The sequence below is a fragment of the Haematobia irritans genome, chromosome 4 (genome assembly GCF_050003625.1).
Source record: "Haematobia irritans isolate KBUSLIRL chromosome 4, ASM5000362v1, whole genome shotgun sequence".
Taxonomy (NCBI): Eukaryota; Metazoa; Arthropoda; class Insecta; order Diptera; family Muscidae; genus Haematobia; species Haematobia irritans.
Genome location: NC_134400.1, coordinates 116,845,754 through 116,869,413, shown reverse-complemented (window position 1 = coordinate 116,869,413; position 23,660 = coordinate 116,845,754). Strand labels below are relative to the sequence as shown.

At 31.5% G+C, this 23,660-nt stretch overlaps 1 protein-coding gene and 3 long non-coding RNA genes across 4 annotated transcripts; 3 read left to right on the top strand and 1 right to left on the bottom strand.

The window, feature by feature from the left end:
- Positions 1–14,688: 14,688 nt before the first annotated feature.
- Positions 14,689–15,187, top strand: LOC142236324 (uncharacterized). The gene is made up of 2 exons (XR_012721984.1): positions 14,689–14,916; positions 14,974–15,187. It is a non-coding gene; the product is annotated as an uncharacterized LOC142236324 (long non-coding RNA).
- A 2,375-nt stretch (positions 15,188–17,562) lies between these two features.
- Positions 17,563–19,867, bottom strand: Rexo5 (RNA exonuclease 5). The gene is made up of 2 exons (XM_075305094.1): positions 19,534–19,867; positions 17,563–19,469 (listed from the first exon to the last, which is right to left on the bottom strand). The coding sequence occupies exons 1-2, from the start codon at positions 19,708–19,710 to the stop codon at positions 17,652–17,654; spliced, it is 1,995 nt and encodes a 664-aa protein (XP_075161209.1). The 5' UTR covers positions 19,711–19,867; the 3' UTR covers positions 17,563–17,651.
- A 703-nt stretch (positions 19,868–20,570) lies between these two features.
- On the top strand, positions 20,571–21,462 carry LOC142235202 (uncharacterized). Its single transcript, XR_012721828.1, has 2 exons — positions 20,571–21,051; positions 21,111–21,462. It is a non-coding gene; the product is annotated as an uncharacterized LOC142235202 (long non-coding RNA).
- A 934-nt stretch (positions 21,463–22,396) lies between these two features.
- LOC142236037 (uncharacterized) lies at positions 22,397–23,194 on the top strand. Its single transcript, XR_012721878.1, has 3 exons — positions 22,397–22,524; positions 22,589–22,694; positions 22,756–23,194. It is a non-coding gene; the product is annotated as an uncharacterized LOC142236037 (long non-coding RNA).
- The last annotated feature ends 466 nt before the right edge of the window (positions 23,195–23,660 follow it).

Here is a 23,660-nt window from a genome sequence, read left to right as displayed (position 1 = left end):
AAAACATTAAAAAGCTGACCGATGAAAAAATGATGGACAATTAACTGGAACTGCTTCAAATACTTTATAATAATTGGTACGTCAATATGAAAAATTAAATCATAATTTTAGAGAAGTCACAAAATTTAAATCTCTTCGCAGAAAACTAAAATCTTTGGATGCTACATTCTTGCAAACATTAAGAAGCTGACCAATGAAAAATGAGTGGCTTATCGACAAGAAAAAGTTTCCAGAAACGTTACAAGTGCAACCAATTAAAATTGTTAAAAACAACAAATTGTTGAAATCAACAACTTCTGGATGATCATCATCCATCGTCAGTTTAATTCATATGCTATTATCAGTTTAAAATGGATATTTTGTGAATTCCTTCTGCTGGAAATCAATTCTAACACGCGATCCAGTACGTTCCTAATTTCAAATTGCCCGCATGTTAATAAATTTTAATGCTGTTTTATGACACCAAAAGGAAGGAAATCGAATTATCAATGCAAAAGTGTTTACTAATTATGTTTAAGATATTTAAAGTTTTGTTGTTTGTTTTTTTTTTTGTTCTTATTTGTTGATATGTTTAATAAGATTATTATTTATCAATTGGTATTGTAGTGTATTATGTAGTGTCCCTGCCAACATTTTTTGAATTTGGGGGCGCTTCTGAGAATCCCCACTACGTCGAAAACAATCATATACGACATCAAAAACTCTTCGGAAAAGCGCCGTCACTATTGAGAAGTTGTACCACGCCAAGTTACTACGAAAAAGTTTCTCATCAGTGCACTTATTAGGTGCCTATTTAGATCAATTTCGAAGGACGCCAATAAGAACCCCTGCAAACTATCAGAAAAAGTGCATTTTAAGGTAATTGTAGAAGAATCATTGTGGTCAAGTAAAACACGATTGTGTAGATATTTATTGATTTGATTAAACATTTATAATTTCTTATAAATATAACATTTTTCGGTTTATCTCATCACATTTAACATAATTTTTTGCATTTATAAAAGAATGATGTTGAGTTTTAAGTAGCAAGTTACATATTGCAGCGTCTATCAGCCAGTTTGTTTATTTTCGATGGAGACAGCGTGCCTCGAAAAATATTTGAAAAACGATCACTTTATTCTATTTGGAAAGTCGAAAATTGTTCACCATATACCTTTCACAAGCGTAATATCTATGTCTTCAGAACTTTATTTTCGTTTTTATTTAAATAAAATATAACAAGATGGTTGCGCTTGGAGTTTCACAAAAAATAAAATGGATCTTCTAACAGTAGTGATGGCAAAATACTTTCATGTAGTTTGAAAGAATAAATTGGAGTTCAAAATTGCAAGAATGTCTTTAGTGACATGATGGGCACATTTATAATAAAATTTACAAATTAAAAGAAATAATGAACTATTTTGTGAGAAATACGAATTTAGTAAAACTTTTTACTTAATTTGTGTATATTTTTTTCCCCATTTTTTAGTTAATTTAACTAAAGTACGCAAAAAATTATTAGAGAAAAGGAAACTTTCTCCAAACATAATAATTCCATGAACTAAAATAAAGTTGAATTGGCTTTAGTGAAATAGAGAGTTCACTTTTTTTTGAGTGTATGGGTCTCATAATTTAACACCTACAATTTGTAGACTGCAACGACAAACGATTTAAAATTTTAATAATGTATATATTTACTGAATTTCGTTTATTTTTTTACTTTGTAAACCGATTTTTAAAATTTGATTTAAAATATTTATACATTAATTTTTTTTGTTTTACCTGCTTTTTAAATTGATATCGTATTATTATATATTTTTATTCAATTAAATTTTTAAAATGTATCACTACAGGATTTTTTTCACGAATTTTTTTACATTCTTAAATTTTTGGGGGTTTTTCAAAAAAAAAAACTCCCCAATAAACACGGGATGAGCATTTTTCAAATGCAACAACTTTTCAGTTTGAGGGTAAATATAATTTTCAACATAAATTCAACTTGACTTGAAATAGCTCATCTTCAATACATCTTCAAATTGTTTGTGAATTACTTCCAATTTGCCAAAATGTTGACGAAATCTTTGAAAAGGTGTTGAAGATAATATGAGAAAACTTTGACAAAACACTACCCTAAAATGCAACGAAAAAACCATGTGGTTTTCAATACTTATTTGTGCAACGAAGTTCGTGGTCAATTGCAAGAAATAAAAACAAGTATATACGGCCGCAAGTTCGGCCAGGCCGAATCTTATGTACCCACCACCATGGATTGCGTAGAAACTTCTACGAAAGACTGTCATCCACAATCGAATTACTTGGGTTGTGGTATGTTAAAACTTCTTATTCCTGCATGGTTGTTGGATACCATATACTAACATCACGTACCAAATTTCAACTGAATCAGATGAATTTTGGTCTTCCAAGAGGTTCCGGAGGTCAAATCTGGTGATCGGTTTATATGGGGGCTATATATAATTATGAACCTATGTGGACCAATTTTTGCATGGTTGTTAGAGACCATATACTAACATCACATACCAAATTTCAGCCGGATCGGATGAAATTTGCTTCTCTTAGAGGCCTCGCAAGCCAAATCGGGGGATCGGTTTATATGGGGGCTATATATAATTATGGACCGATGTGGACCAATTTTTGCATGGTTGTTAGAGACCATATACTGACACCATGTACCAAATTTCAGCCGGATCGGATGAAATTTGCTTCTCTTAGGGGCCTCGCAAGCCAAATCGGGGGATCGGTTTATATGGGGGCTATATATAATTATGGACCGATGTGGACCAATTTTTGCATGGTTGTTAGAGACCATATACTGACACCATGTACCAAATTTCAGCCGGATCGGATGAAATTTGCTTCTCTTAGGGGCCTCGCAAGCCAAATCGGGGGATCGGTTTATATGGGGGCTATATATAATTATGGACCGATGTGGACCAATTTTTTCATGGTTGTTAGAGACCATATACTAACACCATGTACCAAATTTCAGCCGGATCGGATGAAATTTGCTTCTCTTAGGGGCCTCTCAAGCCAAATCGGGGGATCGGTTTATATGGGGGCTATATATAATTATGGACCGATGTGGACCAATTTTTGCATGGTTGTTAGAGACCATATACTAACACCATGTACCAAATTTCAGCCGGATCGGATGAAATTTGCTTCTCTTAGAGGCCTCGCAAGCCAAATTTTGGGGACCGTTTATATGGGGGCTATACGTAAAAGTGGACCGATATGGCCCATTTGCAATACCATCCGACCTACATCAATAACAACTACTTGTGCCAAGTTTCAAGTCGATAGCTTGTTTCGTTCGGAAGTTAGCGTGATTTCAACAGACGGACGGACGGACATGCTCAGATCGACTCAGAATTTCACCACGACCCAGAATATATATACTTTATGGGGTCTTAGAACAATATTTCGATGTGTTACAAACGGAATGACAAAGTTAATATACCCCCCATCCTATGGTGGTGGGTATAAAAATGGAAAATTTTAGACAAATAACCAAATAGTTTATAAAAATTGGTAAGTGAAAATAAATAAAACTTTAAATGAAATAAAACTTTAAGGAAGTCACTAAATGTATATCTCTTTGCAGAAAACTAAAATTATGGATTGTACGTTCTTGAAAACATTAAAAAGCTGACCGATGAAAAAATGATGGACAATTAACTGGAACTGCTTCAAATACTTTATAATAATTGGTACGTCAATATGAAAAATTAAATCATAATTTTAGAGAAGTCACAAAATTTAAATCTCTTCGCAGAAAACTAAAATCTTTGGATGCTACATTCTTGCAAACATTAAGAAGCTGACCAATGAAAAATGAGTGGCTTATCGACAAGAAAAAGTTTCCAGAAACGTTACAAGTGCAACCAATTAAAATTGTTAAAAACAACAAATTGTTGAAATCAACAACTTCTGGATGATCATCATCCATCGTCAGTTTAATTCATATGCTATTATCAGTTTAAAATGGATATTTTGTGAATTCCTTCTGCTGGAAATCAATTCTAACACGCGATCCAGTACGTTCCTAATTTCAAATTGCCCGCATGTTAATAAATTTTAATGCTGTTTTATGACACCAAAAGGAAGGAAATCGAATTATCAATGCAAAAGTGTTTACTAATTATGTTTAAGATATTTAAAGTTTTGTTGTTTGTTTTTTTTTTTGTTCTTATTTGTTGATATGTTTAATAAGATTATTATTTATCAATTGGTATTGTAGTGTATTATGTAGTGTCCCTGCCAACATTTTTTGAATTTGGGGGCGCTTCTGAGAATCCCCACTACGTCGAAAACAATCATATACGACATCAAAAACTCTTCGGAAAAGCGCCGTCACTATTGAGAAGTTGTACCACGCCAAGTTACTACGAAAAAGTTTCTCATCAGTGCACTTATTAGGTGCCTATTTAGATCAATTTCGAAGGACGCCAATAAGAACCCCTGCAAACTATCAGAAAAAGTGCATTTTAAGGTAATTGTAGAAGAATCATTGTGGTCAAGTAAAACACGATTGTGTAGATATTTATTGATTTGATTAAACATTTATAATTTCTTATAAATATAACATTTTTCGGTTTATCTCATCACATTTAACATAATTTTTTGCATTTATAAAAGAATGATGTTGAGTTTTAAGTAGCAAGTTACATATTGCAGCGTCTATCAGCCAGTTTGTTTATTTTCGATGGAGACAGCGTGCCTCGAAAAATATTTGAAAAACGATCACTTTATTCTATTTGGAAAGTCGAAAATTGTTCACCATATACCTTTCACAAGCGTAATATCTATGTCTTCAGAACTTTATTTTCGTTTTTATTTAAATAAAATATAACAAGATGGTTGCGCTTGGAGTTTCACAAAAAATAAAATGGATCTTCTAACAGTAGTGATGGCAAAATACTTTCATGTACATTTTGTACTTTTTGATATGCTCCCCCATCACAGTTCGCGATGGTTGTGGTGACATTTACGAGTCTGTGGTAGCGATGAGGATGAAATGGAACTTTGAAATGCTGGCAGGGGTAGTGTATTATTATATATTTTATTTCGATAAAAATGAATAAATTATACAAAATTCATAGAATTTTGGCTTTGACTTTCAATTTGAAGTGGGGATATCATTCATACAAATTTAGGTTGAAAAGTATTTGCAACGATGTTAGTTTTGAATTTGACTCGCATCGAAAATTGTTTGACAAATTATTGAGTAGCGATGCATTTCAATTTGAGGATAACACTTGAGATATTATTGGTAATGTGTTGAATTTCACTGTTGAGGGTAATGTCTGTTTTTTGTTGAGAATTTTCTCAACAATTTCTCAACTTGAATATTACCCTAATCCTTTGAAAAAATGTTTGAGAAATTGTTGAAATTTAGCATTTTTCAAACGTTAGTGTTTATTGAGTCTAGACCAATTTAGGGGTTTTTTTTCTTAAGATTTGGGGGGAAGATTCAAAAATCACCTGGCAACACTGGAACAAAACCCAAAAATGCGAGTGAGAAAAGTAGAGCTCAACTTTATGTTCTCTACCGACAAAAAAAAAGAAAACAAACAAACATTGAGAGAGCTTCCGTTACCATCAATATGAGTTGCATGCAGCGGTGCCAACTCTGACGATTTTTCGTCATTTTGACGATTTTTGATGGTAAATTTTGCCTTTGACGATTTGACGACGATTTTAAACAACGTAGTTATGAGATGACGATTTTTTAAAATGCTCGACATAAGTGTTTCTTTTTAACGTTTTTTATGACGATTTGACGATTTTTCAAAGCGATGTAGTTATAAGTTGACGAATTTCATAAGTTGTAATGTAAACAAGCTTTTTTAATCTCAAAATATGACAATTTCTACATATAAATCGTTCCCAACCATCTCCAATGTAGAAAGAAATTTCAAAGCAATCAATATAAATAAACCTAAAATGCGGTAATAAGGATTTAAATTCGCTTGGAGAATAGGACATTTTTCTGTCAAGAAAATTTTGTTTGTAGTACATGTAGTCACAATCAGAAATATTATTTTTTTGCATAAGTAATTGACGAAAATTGAATGTAAGTTAAACTTTTATGGAAAATAACAGAATATAGGCTAAGCTCTAATGTAATTCCATATGTTGTTGCCAGATCCAATAAATAAATCATCCCTGATGAGGCTGGAAATAATCCCAGCGAAACGTTGGATGGAAATAATGGAATAATTCAATTCTTGCTTTATTCGCATTTTAAAGTGACCTTGAAAGCCCATTAAAAAACAAAAGCTAATATTACTTTTAATTAAAAATTTAATTCAATTAATCTTCGTTTAAAAAACTCGAAACTAGATGACTTAATGAGAGGGTTAAACGGAATTATTAATGTTTTTTTTAATAAAACTTTTAATTTGTTCCTTTTTCAGCTATTTTATGGGTGACGATTTTTTGACGAATTTTTTGGGACAAATTGACGATTTTGACGAAGAATATTTAAAAAATTGACGATTTTCAGCCCAAAACAGTTGGCACCACTGGTTGCATGCGTTTAGTATCCGCTTCCTCTCCTGCACAACAGGTTATTTTATTATTATCCAAAAATTAAACCAACAGTTCGGTTGCTATGCTCGTGCCGTAAAGTTCGTGTTGTGTGTTATGAATCTTTGCTATTTTTGTAGTGTTGTGTGTGCTTTTTTATTTCTTTTGTGGACTGTATAACAGTGTTAAAAACTATACCCATGACAAACATACTCGCCAAATAATTTGAATAAATCCTATTTACATGTAAGTTTGTTTTGTTGTTAATGGAGAAATTCATTTTGTCCAATACATAACTGTTAGATCACTTACGTGCTGTACTTTTGTGGAAGTAGTTCTAGTGCGTATGAAATTTTGCATTATTTACTAGAAATACAACATCAACCATAAGCTGTTATTGGGGTAGAAAAAAAAATAAGATTTTTATTTCTTCACACACACAAGCTTACATTAAATAAGAGCATACATTGCTTGTGGTCTAGCGTTCAACTCAATTCAACATAGCTTAACAGTGTTCACCACAAAAAAATTGTGGGAGAATTGTGGGACTGAGCATCAACCTCATTGACAAAAGAATAACGGATAAATAAATCTACAAAGGTGTGGTTTTTATAAAGGGGAACAAAAAAAAAAACAAAACTTCGAGTGTGAAAAGAAGAGCTTAATTTTATGATTTGAGGGTATCCGTTGTCGTCAACATGAGTTGCATGCGTTTAATATCCGCTTCCTCTCCTTACCCAAGAGGTTATTTTATTTTAATCCAAAATTGAAACTATCAGTTAGTTTTTTATCGTTTAATTGCACCCAGAAAAAAGTGTCTTCGAAACTAAAGGTGGGTATTAAGTTCGAGTTTAGCCGCTAAAAACGTCATTTTTTCACGGTTACTTTTCTTTAATAATCCATTTTAAGGAATACAAACTTTGTGAAAATTTGCTTTGGGCTTTTCCCCATCAAGTTATAATAAAATTTGCAACAAATACGTATAATTTCATGCATTTTTCTTACTGATTTAGTTTTCACTTGAGCGAAAAACTCGAACTTAATACTCACCTTAAAGGAAAAAATGTTCATCAATTTAGTTTAGTCATTTTATTTCCACTCAGTTAATATTTTGTGTGAAATAATAAAATTTACTTGTTTCAGTAAAAAAATCCTAAACTGAATGCAGTTAGGGATTGTTCATTAACTAGAATAGGGCTTGGAATTTTACTAATACTGTTTTCTTCGCTGGATATAAAAATTTACTACTGAAAAAGAAAATTTTATTCACTGATAACAAAGCATTCATAAAAATAAACAAAAACCGAACTAAAACCAAGTTTCCTCAAATTTAGTAAAATTTCTTATAAAACGATAATACTGACTTCCTTTATTATAGAAAGCTTATCATACGTACGAATAACACTTGGCATAGAAAAATATTTTAGTTCATTCGTACTAAGAAGTATTCAATCCTTTCAAAACTTAAGGAAACACACTTGTTAGAATATAGGAAAATTTCCTACATTTCTTTTATCTACCTGTAATCGATACCTGTCTTTGATGTAATCGATATGTTTGCGCGTGGGTTGTTTTTTTAGTTGGAATCGCGTTTTTATGGTATACGGAGTGATTGTTAAAAAATAATATAGTAAAATAATATTATAAAAACAAATAAAATATATAAAATATTTGTTATTTTAAATTAGTGAGAAAAATTTTCGTTTTTTGAAAATTGGTTTATAAAAAAGAAAACACCACCAGAATAACAACCCCTTCATTCGACTTCATTTTGGAATCTTCAATTATCAGGTAATATTCAGTGACGCTAACCTTTTGTGAAAAAATTGGTTTTGGATTTTTTTGTTTATATTTGTAGGTATTGAAATTGTAAAAGGTGGACAAAATTGCTAGGCAGCAAATTATTCAAAGTGAAAGGTACTACAAGAAGAAAAAATGTGTTTTAATATTTCAAGGCCAGTCGATGCTGTTGATTCTAAATAAATATATTTAATATATTAATAAAACATGTCTTTTATTGAAGAAAAAATTGCTTATATAAATACATAAAATTGTATTTAAAAACGAAGGTAAGCAGATCTAAATTTGAAGTAAAAGGTTTACCACAAATATGTAAGATTTGTCCAAATGAATGAAAAAAGTTCAATAAAATCATTCCATATATGAATTCAATTCAGTTACATTTTTTCATTCTGTAGTATAGTGGTACATAAATATAGGAAAATGTTAACTAATATACGGAATGCATTCTACGTAATTTCTACGAAAATCACATAAAAATATATAAAATATTTGTTATTTTAAATTAGTGAGAAAAATTTTCGTTTTTTGAAAATTGGTTTATAAAAAAGAAAACACCACCAGAATAACAACCCCTTCATTCGACTTCATTTTGGAATCTTCAATTATCAGGTAATATTCAGTGACGCTAACCTTTTGTGAAAAAATTGGTTTTGGATTTTTTTGTTTATATTTGTAGGTATTGAAATTGTAAAAGGTTGACAAAATTGCTAGGCAGCAAATTATTCAAAGTGAAAGGTACTACAAGAAGAAAAAATGTGTTTTAATATTTCAAGGCCAGTCGATGCTGTTGATTCTAAATAAATATATTTAATATATTAATAAAACATGTCTTTTATTGAAGAAAAAATTGCTTATATAAATACATAAAATTGTATTTAAAAACGAAGGTAAGCAGATCTAAATTTGAAGTAAAAGGTTTACCACAAATATGTAAGATTTGTCCAAATGAATGAAAAAAGTTCAATAAAATCATTCCATATATGAATTCAATTCAGTTACATTTTTTCATTCTGTAGTATAGTGGTACATAAATATAGGAAAATGTTAACTAATATACGGAATGCATTCTACGTAATTTCTACGAAAATCACATCATTCAAACAAATAAAAATGTCTTTGGCGCTATACGAAGTTCAACTTTCTTCACAATGAGTTCATTTTAACTTAAAGAAGGGGTCACTTTTTTCTGGGTGTGGTTTTGTGTGTTACGATAACTTTCCACATAACATTCCAAAGGCACAAATTTAAAAGCACTTCCAGAAGATGTACTACCAAGGATGTTCTTTATTTTAACTACATAGGAAGTTCTTTTCATTCAATTTTTTATAACATACACTGAAAAAACAGTGAACCCACCAGGAAGAAAACTTTTGATTAATTTTAAAAAATTTTAAATATTTTTAGAAATTTTTAACTAAACAGTATTACAAGCGCTGGCATCGCGCCGATATCACAAAAATAAGTAAATATTTTTCGAAAAATTCAAGAAAATTTATTAGACATAAATAATTTTTTTCCCTTTTTAAAGAAAATTTTGTAGTTTTAAGGAAAAAATTGGAGTTCAAAATTGCAAGAATATCTTTAGTGACATACGAAGTTCATAATGGACGCTTTTGTAGTAAAATTTACAAATTTGAAGAAATAATGAACTATTTTATGACAAATACGAATTTAGTAAATCTCTATCCTTAACTTGTGTATAATTTTTTCCCGTCTTTTAGTTCATTTAACGCAAAAAATTATTAGAGTAAATGAAACTTTCACCAAATATAATAAGTTCATGAACTAAAATATAGTTAAATTGGCTTTAGTGAAATAGTGAGTTCACTTTTTTTTGAGTGTACTTTTTCATATTTTTAATGGGTAATTTTAACTTTTTTTGTTTCAAATTGGTTAAAAACAGTTTAAGAATTCATAAAATGGTACAAATTATTTAAATTTTGGCGAAAAAAATGCTATATCCAATCTGAAAAAATTGTGCATTTTTGAAAATATTTGAGGTGAAACGTTTCATACAAGCATTAGAATCCATTAAAAATTATAAAAAAATTGTAAAAATTATTTATTTGACAAAATATCACAGAATTTTTTAATTGACATCTAAAACATTGAATTCGGATCACACTTAAAAAAGTGATGCAAATTCAGTGCACCGGCTGTTGAAATGGAGGACTTCCGTCCTATGACAAGCCCATGTTAAATTCATCGCTTCTGCGTGAATTTTGCACCACTTCCAGATCCAAAAAGAACATACTGTTTTGTCGACGCTTTTTTTGCTGGGGTATAATAACTTTGATCTGCCAAAAAATGCGCCTACCAGAAATATTGATTTTAGATCCCATAAATGTATCGAAAGATACATTTATATGGCTCCCATATAAATGTATCGTCCGATTTCGATAAATGGGATCAGATTGCGTTCAATTACAACCCGATCGGCGCCAAATTTGCCACAAAGTAATCCAATTAACCACCCTTTAAGCGTGCCAAATTTCATTGAAATCGGTTCAGATTTAGATATAGCTCCCATATATATGTATCACCCGATTTTGCAAAATTTGGCCATAAGTTCCTTATTTTATACATGCATTAGTACATTTGACTTACATGTAGCACTTACATATATTGCCCTATTTTTAGAAATTTGGATTTATTACCCACACTAATTGACAATTTCATTATTTGTAAAGAATTTTTCTGAATTATTACAGTCAAGTTGACCTTTGTCCAAACATATTTTCTTTCTTATGATACCCATTTTTAAGTCAAATCACTTAATTATAAGGACAATACGACTTTATTGAAAAGCTTATCGACTTTTGGACAAGGACAAAAACTTTATATTAGAGAAATGCGTCTTCTATGCTAAGCAAAATTTGCATTCGTATTTTAAAGACATGAAATCTTTGACCTCACGACAATATTTTTTCAGTGCAGGACGGACGTTATCTGATTGAAATTTAAATTCTAGAGAATTTGTAGAAGTATAAAAAATTGTCTCCAAATCGGTTGAAATATAAGTATTTGTATATGAGGATATACACCTTCATAACAACTCCCAACAAAATTGAAGGAGTTGAGATGGTAACACAAATTTTGGTCTACATAGTGGTGAAGCGTATAATATAGTTGGCCCCGGCCGGCCTTGAGACTTTACTTACTTGTTTTTTAATTAAGTTTGCAGTTAAATTTGAAATAGTTTGGTGAACTTTTTCTGCACCCAAAGAAATTTGTTAGTAGGGACAGCAGAAAAGTCTGCTAAAACAGCAGAAAGTCTGCTGAAAAAGGGACAGCAGTCACTGTTTGCTGAAACAGCAAACATTTCCTGCTATTTTTGAAGCTCGATTACTCTAAAACATATTTTATTTTGGCTAAAACAAATAAAAATGTCAACTTAGGAGCTATCCTAACATAATTAAAACAATATTTTATGAATATCTATAGTATGTGACCAAAAATCTGAATATTTATCGAATTGAGGCATAATAGCAAACAAAATGTTTGCTGATCGTATTTAGGAGCTTGTAAGTATATTACGGTGCAAAAATATACCAAAAACTACTTTTGGTTCTTAAATATGCTTTGGGGAAAATTTATAACCTAAAAATTTTATAAATTGTTGTTCAAAATATAACAGAAGACATCGACTGCTGTTTTTAGCAGACTTTTTTCTATGAGTGTGTGTATTCGGATATACTAAGTACCCAGTATACTAACTTTGTCATATCGTTTGTAACCACGGTTGCCACTGGCGAGAAAAATAATCTATGAACGAAGAACATACACGGATGAAAAAGACTGTTTTTCATATGTTTGGCTATAAACATTATATGTTTGGAACACAAATTTTTAAACACAATATTTTTGAGTGCAAGCATATAATGTTCATAAACTAGCATAACATGTTTGGAACATATATGTTAATATGTCAGAACATATTATGTTTGGGACATAAAATGTTTGTAAATATAATATGCTTGGATGCAAACATATATTAATTTAGAAATAGCCTATAAACATATATGTGTTTAGTAGCTTGGAGCGCTATTTAACAGGGAGCGATATTGAATTAAGTTGGTGGTTGTTGCTTGTTATTACAAAATTAACATTTTATTTTTCCTTGGGCAATTGATCAGCTAATTCTTTGATCCTTACAAACTGTGTGGTCCGCTGTTCGAATCCCCGTCCGGCAAAAGGTAAAATTAAAATAATAAAAAATCATAAAATTGAATAATTTCTTCTACAATGTTTGTATTACAGAAAAAGGTGCTAAGAACTAAAAAATCTCGTGGAAGTGAGAAAGATGTCGGGGAATATACAATTGGGCAGAAACAAAATTTTGAGCATTCAGGTCGAAAACCTATGTTGTTAGCACCTATATTACCTGTTTATTTTCATAATTCATTATGATTGTAAATATATAAATAAATAAATAAAATTTTGAGCACAATATTGTTTGGGAGAATTTTTTTAAGCATATAATATTTTTGGGTGCAAAATGCTTCCAAACATATTATATGGTCACATAATAACATATTGTTTTTTGGAAGACAACATTATTGAATATGGATGCAATAATACAAAATGTTTGGAACTTAGACTACCCAAACATATATTGTTTAGACCAATATGCTTTCAAACATATTATATATTGGTAGAGATCAAACATATAAATGTTTGGGCAATAGCCAAAAATGTATATGCTTGAAGCAAAATATGTTTGGGAGTATATGTTACAGAAGCGATTTTTTGTGAGCGTGTAGCAACACTGGCTGTAGTTGATATTGCACCTACGGGGTTAGTATGCCACTAATATTGAGCCCATTATTAAAAAAGAGAAAATCGCTCAATTAGTGTTGGCAATAAATCCAAATTTGTAAAAATCTACACTGTTAGAAAAATATGTTTTTCATATGTTCCGATATAAAGAAAATGTGTTTCGGGCACAATTTTTAAACACAATATATTTAAGTGCAAACATGTAATGTTCCTAAACTAACACAAAATGTTTGGGACACATATGTTAATATGTTAGAATATATTATGTTTGGGGCATATATGTTTCATAAAAATAATATGTGTGAATGTAAACATATACAAATTTACAAATTTCGAGTAAACATATATATGTTGTGATACTTTATTCAGAGAGCGGCAAAGTGAGAGAGAGTTAGTATAGAGAAAGAAATAGAGATGGAAACCGGGAGGGTGGAATAAAAAGATATCAACATAACACAGCGAGAGAATGAAATGAGAGCAATTTCTGTGAAACCGCTTGTATGTTGTTTCGGAAAACTGTTTTATAATAAGGCCAAAAATTTGGTATGCTTAAGTCTAAATATTATTTAATTTGAATAGTAGAATGAGTATTCGGAATAAAGAGAATAGACATTTGAAAAAAACAGCATATTTGTATTGCAGAAAAAGATGCGAAGGACTCAAAAATTTCGTGGAAGTGAAAATTATGTGAGGGAATGAACATAATCTTCTTTGGGGAATTCTTCCAAGCATATACTATTTTTGGACTCAAAATGCTTCCAAACATATAATATGCTCACATAAAACAAACATATTAATGTTTCGGCGGTATCCAATAATATATGTGCTTCCTGCAAAATATGTTTGGAACATATGTTAGAGAAGCGATTTTTTTTGAGGGTGTAGCAATATTCTTATGTAAGAGCTACAAGTACGTATAAATACGATCGGCTGGTACATAAAAATTTGAATTTTCAGTAACATTGGTTAATAAATAAAAGTATTATGGCAAAATTTGGGATAATCGAGCGATGCATATATATGGAAGATATATGTAATCTGAACCAATTTGCATTATATTTTGCGGGTTACCTTGTGCACAATTTGAGTAAGATCAGTTAAGAAATGAGGCCTCTATGGTCAAACATAAGGTTATTAGGGGCAATTTTTTTAAAATCGGGCGATATATATGGGAGCTATATCTACATCTGAACCGATTTCGATGAAATTTTACACATGCCGCTAGTACTATAGAGGACTGGATCTAATAACATATTGTTTTTTGGAAGACAACATTATTGAATTTGGATGCAAAAATACAAAATGTTTGGAACTTAGACTACCCAAACATATATTGTTTAGACCAATATGCTTTCAAACATATTATATATTGGAAGAGATCAAACATATAAATGTTTGGGCAATACCCAAAAATATATATGCTTGAAGCAAAATATGTTTGGGAGTATATGTTACAGAAGCGATTTTTTGTGAGCGTGTAGAACGAAGAAATCTATGAACGAAGAACATTTTATCAAAAATCTATAAAAAAAACTTATTTTGAAAATTAAGTATTTAAGGTTAGTACCCTGCCAGCATTTCAAAGTTCCATTTCAACCTCATCGTTACCACAGACTCGTAAATGTCACTTCAACCATCATGAAAAGGTACATCAAAAAGTACATGCAAGTAATTTGCCATCCCTACTGTTAAAAAAGCCATTTTTTTTTGTGAAACGCCAAGCGCAACCAGCTTGTTATATTTTAATTAAATAAAAACGAAAATAAAGCTCTGAAAACATAGATTATACGCTTAAAATTGTGAAAGGTATATTGGTGAACAATTTGGTGATTTTCCAAATGGAATAAAGTGATTGTTTTTCAGATATTTTACAGACACGCTGCCTCCATGGAATAAAAACACTGGTTGATAGACGCAGCAACATGTAACTCGCTACTTGTAACTCAACATCATCATTAATGCCAAAAATTATGTTAAATGTAATGTGATAGTGGTATAAATGTTATATTTTTAAGAATTTGTAATTGTTTAATCAAATTAATAAATATCTAAACAAACGTGTTTTACTCGACCACAATGATTCTTTTACAACTATCTTAAAATGCACTTTTTCTGATTGTTTGGAGGGTCCCTTATTGGCGTCGTTCTAAATTGATCTATAAAGGCACCTAATAATTGCACTCATGCGAAACATTTTTGTAGTAACTTGGCGTGGTACAACTTCTCAATAGTGACGGCGCTTTTCCGACGAGTTTTTGATGTCGTATATGATTGTTTTCGACGTAGTGGGGATTCTCAAAAGAGTCCCCAAATTCAAAAAATGTTGGCAGGGTATGAAAATATATATATTTTTTTATTTTAGAAGTTTTTTTTCAGTATTTGCAATATCATATATAAATATGCCTTGAGTGGTAAATGTATATAATTTTAATTTTCGTTCTAAAAAATTCTTCTCAAATTTTATTTTATTTCTATAGATTTGGTTTGAAAACTTTATTGAATAGATTTTTTTTCAAATTGGTATTTCTAGAAAAACAAATTCAAAAGTGTATTTCTATAGAAAATTTTCTCAAAATTTTTTTTCTAAGAAAATTTTGTCAAAATTTTATTTCTATAGAAAATTTTGTCAAATTTTATTTCTATAGAAATTTTGTCAGTGTACGGTGACTAGCACAACGAACAGCATCACACGAACTCACATTCAAAATCACTGAAGATGGTTAGTGGCACTAACCGAAATATTGGAAATAAATATTAAAACAAATCAATAATCGATTGTTTCTATGACCTCAAGCCGAACAAAATTAATAATCAGAATAACCATAAAATAGGTCAACAACACTCAAAAAAAAATGTTATCTCTATAGAAAATTTTGCAGAAATTTTTTTCCTAAAGAACTTCGATCAAAATTTTATAGAAAATTTTGTCATAATTTTATTTATATATAAAATTTTGTCATAATTTTATTTATATATAAAATTTTGTCAACATTTTATTCTTATAGAAAATTTTTTAAAAAATTTGTTGAAATTTACTACGTGATGTCAATATTTGCATTCTAACAACCATGCAATAATTGGGATCATAATTATATATTGTCCCCATATTAACCGAACCACAACATCTTGGATGAACAAATTTCATTCGACCCGGTTGAAATTTGGTACCGGTCCCCAGATTTCACTTCTTGAGCCGATCTAGTGGAATTTTGATGACGGATGCCAAACTACCATGTGAAAATAGCTCCATATCGTTTCATAATTATATATTGACTCCTCTATATAACCCGATCAAGAACAAATGTGGCTAATTAAAAGAAAATATTTAAATGGTGGTTGAAATATAAGGGTCTTAAAAAGAAGATAAGGACATCCTCAAGTACCGCATTTTCGTTTTTTATGCGGATTAGGTAGAAATACTAGTGATTGCTATTGATAGCAGTTTATTCTATGAATATGAAAGTTTGGATTAAAAAAAATTGCATACATATGTATATTTTTATTTGTGAGCACATATTCTACTAGCTCCGTGCGAGCCAGTGTAAGTACACGTTTTCTTCGCTAAAATGATGACAAGGACGATACTAATCAAAAACAGACTTGGCGCTTCGTCAACATTTTAGACCATCATAGACATAATTCAAAATCTCTTCGATTTGTAAACCCAAGGAAATTTGTTAGAAGACACACCAGAAAAGTATGCTAAAACAAAAAGAAATTCTGCTGACCCAGGGAAAGCTGTCACTCTTTGCTGAAATAGCAAATATCAATCCAACATCCCGCAGTATTAAAATTTCTAATGAAATGAATTTTTTATTTATATTCCTTATATTACTTTACTGTTTTCATTAAGTGCAAAAATGTCCAAATTTGTGGAACTTTTCCTATCTTGCAGTAATATAAATTGCGCTTTTTAAACTTCAAGCCGTTTTTCGAAAGTAACGAAGCTTTGACTCGCTTCAATTCACAAAATAAAAATTGAAAAAAAAATGTCCAATATTTTTGCGTTATTTGACAGGGTATCATAAAATAATAACTGAATCCAATAAAAATGTACGTTACCCAAATCGCTATATTATGTAATAAAATACGTCGCAGTTTTCCACATCAATTTTTATCGTCCCTCATTGACCATCTTCTTCGAATTTAGCACGACATTGCTGTACTAAAGCTTAGTGAATATTCAGTAAACCATAGTATTTCTACGTAGTATAAAACAACGCATATCTCCAATAGTGACATCACTTCTTGATGAGGTGTAAATCCCAACTTATTCTCGTTGGCGTTGCCGATAATACTTTTTACCATCTCACATACTATCAGTCAAACTGCAATACGTTCCACAATCAATGTTTGAAAAAAAAATGGAAAAAAATTCCAGTCTTGAAAGGAAACAACTGTCTTGGTAATGGCACAATTACAATACTGAAAACAAATCGAATGAAATAGAAGTTTACTGATTAGTGATTTTTATTTCAAAACAATAGAAATCGTAAAAATGTTGTACATTTTTCAACCAGCGTAAATGCACTTGAAACAATCTAAACCGTTAGTTGATGGTCAACGGCAACATCTGCTTCATTTCGTTTTATTGCGATTTTTGCTACTCCCGAAGAACACTCTTTCGCTCCGCCCATTAGCACTACAAGAAGACCTTTATGTGCCATGCCTTTCCAGATTTTCGATACCCATTTGTTTATCTTCTCCACTGTACCCTCGAATGTGGAAGCTATCAAATCTTCTGTTGTTAGATGTAGATTGCATATTGTTAGAGCGTTTTCCATGGCAATTTCCCTGCACTTTCGTATTGCCTGTTTATTTGAATCGACTTCTGTCACGGACACAGGTTTTGTAGCATTGTCAGGGTATATTTCTTCTGCTTTTTTGATTAAATTCTCAACTATAGGTGGTAGAGGTTTTGATGTAATAATGGCGGTGCGTCGATCTCGCTTTGATGCATGGGCCAATAAATTGTTACGCACAGCTTCACCACTGGCAGCTAACATAATGTCTTGCAGTCTTTTCTTTTGTATTAACACTTCATCGCCAAACTCTAAGCTATTAGCCAACTTCAATTTCACTAATTTTAAGCAGGAGAGGGAATCCTCTGTGGAATCGTGGCCGGAAGCATGTTCTTGAATGGTTTCCTTTAAAAATTCAAGAGCCAGTTTTTGTAATTTGGCCTTACTTCGTCTAACACCGCTTAAATTGAAACATATACTGGTGTCAATACAGTAAGGATGCATCATTTGCATTGCATTTAAATCACAATTCAAAGATTGTCCCACCAGAATGGCATCGTCGGGCAGTATTTCACGGACTTCTTTTTGAACCTCAGAGAGACGTTTGGTTACTGTTTTCATCATTTCCTCAGTTATACCCGAAAACTGTGTCAGGTAATCGATAATTTTGTTGTCTGGCCTTACCATAGATTCATACACCGTTTCAAGATTTTCGTTGACTATAGAAATACGCGTTAATTCGTTTACTCCACTTGTTGTGTGACACATTTCACAATCGATACCAAAGAGTGGACTTCGATTGGTTACGGGTGCATATTGTTTACGCGTCAGCACATAAGAATTGTACTGCTTTTTTAACTCTCCGCGCAAAGGCATCGGATAACCTTCTTCGATCATCTGCAATGGTGACAAAAGTAGTTTGGTCCTGGGAAATTTGTCATTCGGATGCAAGTCGTCAACTACTTCTTTGGTGTCCACTGGAAATATCGACTTTATAATTAGAGTTGGATCTTTGTTCAATTCTATGGCTGCTTCCAACGATCCATGCTCTTTAATATATTCAAAAGCTTGAACATTTGTCATTGGAACCTGAATAAGTTCTTCTGCCATAACAAATCCATCATCCTTGACGTTCGGAGGCATAACAACTTCTAAGCTTGTATCAAAGATGTTATCGATCTTCGTAAACATACTCTTGTTCGATAAATAGTGGAACAAGGACAGTCCATTCAAACAGATAACAACACTGTGAGAGAGACCATCTGGTTTGTCTAAGAAGCACCAGCGTTCAGGTTTACAAGGAGATTTTTTCCCTAGCAAAGCAGTCATTACCAAATGCTGGATGTCGGTCAAAAATATGGGCTGCCTTCTGCTTTCGTTAACTATCAAAAGAGCCTTTTCACCAGACTCTCTTAATCTCATGTAGGGAATATTCTCTAATGCTCGTTTTCTTTCTCGCAATTCCTTCTTTAAGAGATTATATTGCTCCTCGGTCAAATCTAGCTTTTCTAGTTCCTCGGAATTGTTGGTCTCAGACGTTTTTTGTTTCTTCACCAATGGTTCGTCCAGTTCATTGTAGTCGCCTTTCTTTTTGCTTTGCTTCTTTTTATGTGTCACCTGCATGGAGAACCATAGGCACCAAATTATTCATAGGAGACCATGTTGGCAGAAGTATACTAACCTTTGTAAAACCGTCATCATTTGTAAAACCATCTTCTTGTGCTGGTTCAATCATTCTTACGGACTTTATTTCTTCCTCGCGGTCTTTGTCGTTGGACTTGATAAGATTTGCCAAAGCGGCCAACTTCCTTTTCTTTTTTTCTTTTCGTTCAATTTGTTTAGATGTCAATGAATGCATTCCCCAAAGAAAAAATTGTATTAATGGCCGTGGTAGCTATTGTAACTTCTACAATTTTATGCCAAATTTATTAATGGAAACGTTTCAAAAAAAATTTCTGGATCATCACCATGGATTCTTGGTAAATAAAACAAAACATGTGCTGCTTTTACGATGACATGTGAACAGAGGATGTAATCAGTAATCGATAAACGATGAAAGTTATCGCTATGGGCTATCTATAGTAATATTGGTGCAGGCTTGTTGAGTTCAGGCCTTAACCCCGCATCGTTTTAAGGTAAGTACTATGTACGCTTTTCGAGTTGAAATTTTCGTGGTTACATTATTAAAACAGTACAATATAAAGCAGACAAATTAACTCAATTGATGCACAGTTTCTTGTTCCTCTAAATTTTGGCAAGACATTATAGGAATATGTTTGCTTTCATTTATAATTTTGATTATTTCAAAAAAAGTAATCGCGAAAATAAAGTGATTTTCAACTCGAAAACCGAACATAGTACTCACCTTTATTCAAAAGACCGGCACTATGTTCGGTTTTCGCGTTGACATTTACGAGATTACTTTATTCAAATGGTTCGATTTAAAGGTCGGTACTATGTTCGATTTTCGCGGCGATATACCATACAAAACCAAAAAACTACCGAAATATTTTTCTATCAGTAGTACTTTGTTATTTTTTCGAGTCGAAAATCTGACGTAAAGCGCATAGCCCATAATTAGAGCTGCTAAATCTTTCCATGTGTAGAGATTAGTTAATTTCACAACATGGCGCGGTTTGTAATGTGAATTAAGAAATAATTTATATATCAAAATAAGCGACGACTATATGCTCACCAAGGTTAGGTTATATGCACCCAGAGAAATGGTTGGTTGCAATTCGATCATTACAATGACGAAATGATGTCAGTAACGTATTTTTTGTTACAAGAACAATGTTTTGATTATTTTCCCCATTATACATCTAACACGACCATAAAAAAGTTCACAGGATCAAAACGAAATTCCCATAACCATTCAATTGGTTACAATAACCAATGACGATAAATTTGGTTTTATGCTGCATAAAATTGTTGAGCTAACTACCAGCATAGTGAGACCTACATCATGGGAATCAATAAATGGTTGGTACAACCAAAAATTGAGTATACCAATAGAATCTTAGTTCAATTATAGGACGGGCGTAAGGTAGTTGTTGCAACAAATAAATATTTATATCAACATCGACATGGTAAATGGTATGACGCTACAAAATTTGCAAAACGGGGAACAACATTTACTTGATAATAGTCTCCAATACATTGAATAAAGTTTATCCCATAGAAAAGAAGTTGCCTTCAGGTAAGTATCGCACCGATTTATAAAAAAGGAATATTACAAAATTTCCATAAAAATTGCAGGCTTCATACACCAACAAACGCAAATACTTTTTACGGCAAGCGAGCTTTTTTATTGTATTAAGCACACAGGACGAGCCTAAGTCGATCTGTATTTATTTTTAGAGGCCTAAGGAAGAAATTTCTGGCAAGTATATATTGAATTAGGCTCTGTAGTTTGACCACATAATTGCAGCCTAATAACCATCTGTCATTGGTATACAAACATTACCTATAAAAAAATTGTAAATTGTAATGTAAATTGATCTCACATATATGTAGATCAAAAGCCTCTGTTGTTAGCAACTTTTGTATTTATTTTCGTAGTTTATTATGATTGTAAATCTTGTAATAAATTAATAAAATCTCAATATAATCTGCCCTTTCATTTAATATTGGAATTTGGTTAGGATAATAATAAAGAAAATCGAGGGCGGTTGCACCAACAAACAAAACAATTAATTTGAGATTGCGACAACCAATGTAAAGTTGATCCAACATACTACCATGCAGTTACAATTGCCAAATGTTAGTTGTGCTGACAGATATCATTGATAGTTGATGGAACCACCTGCTTTCGGTTGGCAAATAATTCGGTTGAGGCAACGAATTTGTTTTCTGGGTGTGGTGTTCTCACCAATCATGTTTTGGGGTTTGAAATGTTTTCCCATTATAAGCACTTCAAAACGAGTCGTTTTCGCCATACTAAAAAAACAAGTTCAAACACACAAGTTTTCCTCCAAAAAGGTAAGTACTATGTTCGCTTTTCGCGTTGAAAATTTCGTGGTTACTTTATTAAAACAGTTCAATATAAAGCAGATAAATTAACTTTATTGATGTGCAATTTTTTGTTCCTCTAGAGTTCGGCAAGACTTTACAGGTATATGTCTGTTTTCATTTATAATTTTGATTATTTCAGGAAAAGTAATCGCGAAACTAAAGTGATTTTCAACTCGAAAACCGAACATAGTACACACCTAAACATGTCAATTTTAGAATGTGAACCCACCTAATTTGGAATATACCCCGAATAACATACCCTATTCCCAATATATGTCAAAATATTGAAATTTCATAGAAAAAAAAAAGAATGAACAAACCCAATAAACACAGGATGAGCGTTTTTCAAATACAACAACTTTTCAGTTTGAGGGTAAATATAATTTTCAACATAAATTCAACTTGACTTGAAATAGCTCATCTTCAATACATCTTCAAATTGTTTGCGAATTACTTCCAATTTGCCAAAATGTTGACGAAATCTTTGAAAAGGTGTCGAAGATAATATGAGAAAACTTTGACAAAAAACTACCCTAAAATGCAACGAAAAAACCATGTGATTTTCAATACTTATTTGTGCAACGAAGTTCGTGGTCAATTGCAAGAAATAAAAAAATGGAAAATTTTAGACAAATAACCAAATAGTTTATAAAAATAGGTAAGTGAAAATAAAAAATGAAATAAAACTTTAAGGAAGTCACTAAATGTATATCTCTTTGCAGAAAACTAAAATGATGGATTCTACGTTCTTGAAAACATTAAAAAGCTGACCAATGAAAAACTGGTGGACAATTAACTGGAACTGCTTTAAATAGTTTATAATAATTGGTACGTCAATATGAAAAATTAAATCAACACTTTAAAGAAGTCACTAAATTTAAATCTGCAGAAAACTAAAATCTTTGGATGCTACATTCTTGCAAACAATAAGAAGCTGACCAATAAAAAATGAGTGGCTTATCGACAAGAAAAAGTTTCCAGAAACATTACAAGTGCAACCAATTAAACTTGTTAAAAACAACAAATTGTTGAAATCAACAACTTCTGAATGAAAATGTGCATCACATCGTCAGTTTAATATTTTTTTATTTATTTTATTTAGACGTTATAAAACTTAATTATATAAATTCAAATTATATTAGTGCCTCAGCGCCGATTGGCATAGTAGAGGCTAGTTGGCAAATTTAGATACTATTAGTTAATATTTATATAATACTTTGAGATCAATTGTAAAATTAAAACATTTCGTTTCCTGTACAACATATTAGAAGCACTAAGTTATTGCTGTATTGTGACTACAAAGGAATACATCAACATTTGACAACAAATACTCTTTTAATTTCTTTTTAAAAGTAGAAATTGTTCTACACTCCCTTATCGTATCTGGCAAGTTATTATAATATCGTATACCAGAATATTCAATACGTTGCTTTGTCGTTTCGGTTCGGCAAAATACAACCCTCAGTCTCCGATTGTTTCTGGTGTTGAAAACAGTTTGATTTCGCACAAATTGAAACGTGTGATGACCTATGTCATGAAGGCATTTGTAAACATATACTATAGTCTGAAATTTGTATACTCCATATATAGGTAACACAGATGGAAAAATTGTTCTATAAAGATCTAAAGTTGAATGGGCCAATTCTAGATTCGCTACCACTTTCAATGATTTATTCTGTAGTCGCTGCAATGATCGTAGAGCTATAGTGTTTTTACAAGCATATATAGCTGCCAAGTAATTCAAATGACTCTGTATTAAACTTTGATAAACAATAAATTTGGTATTCTGGTTAA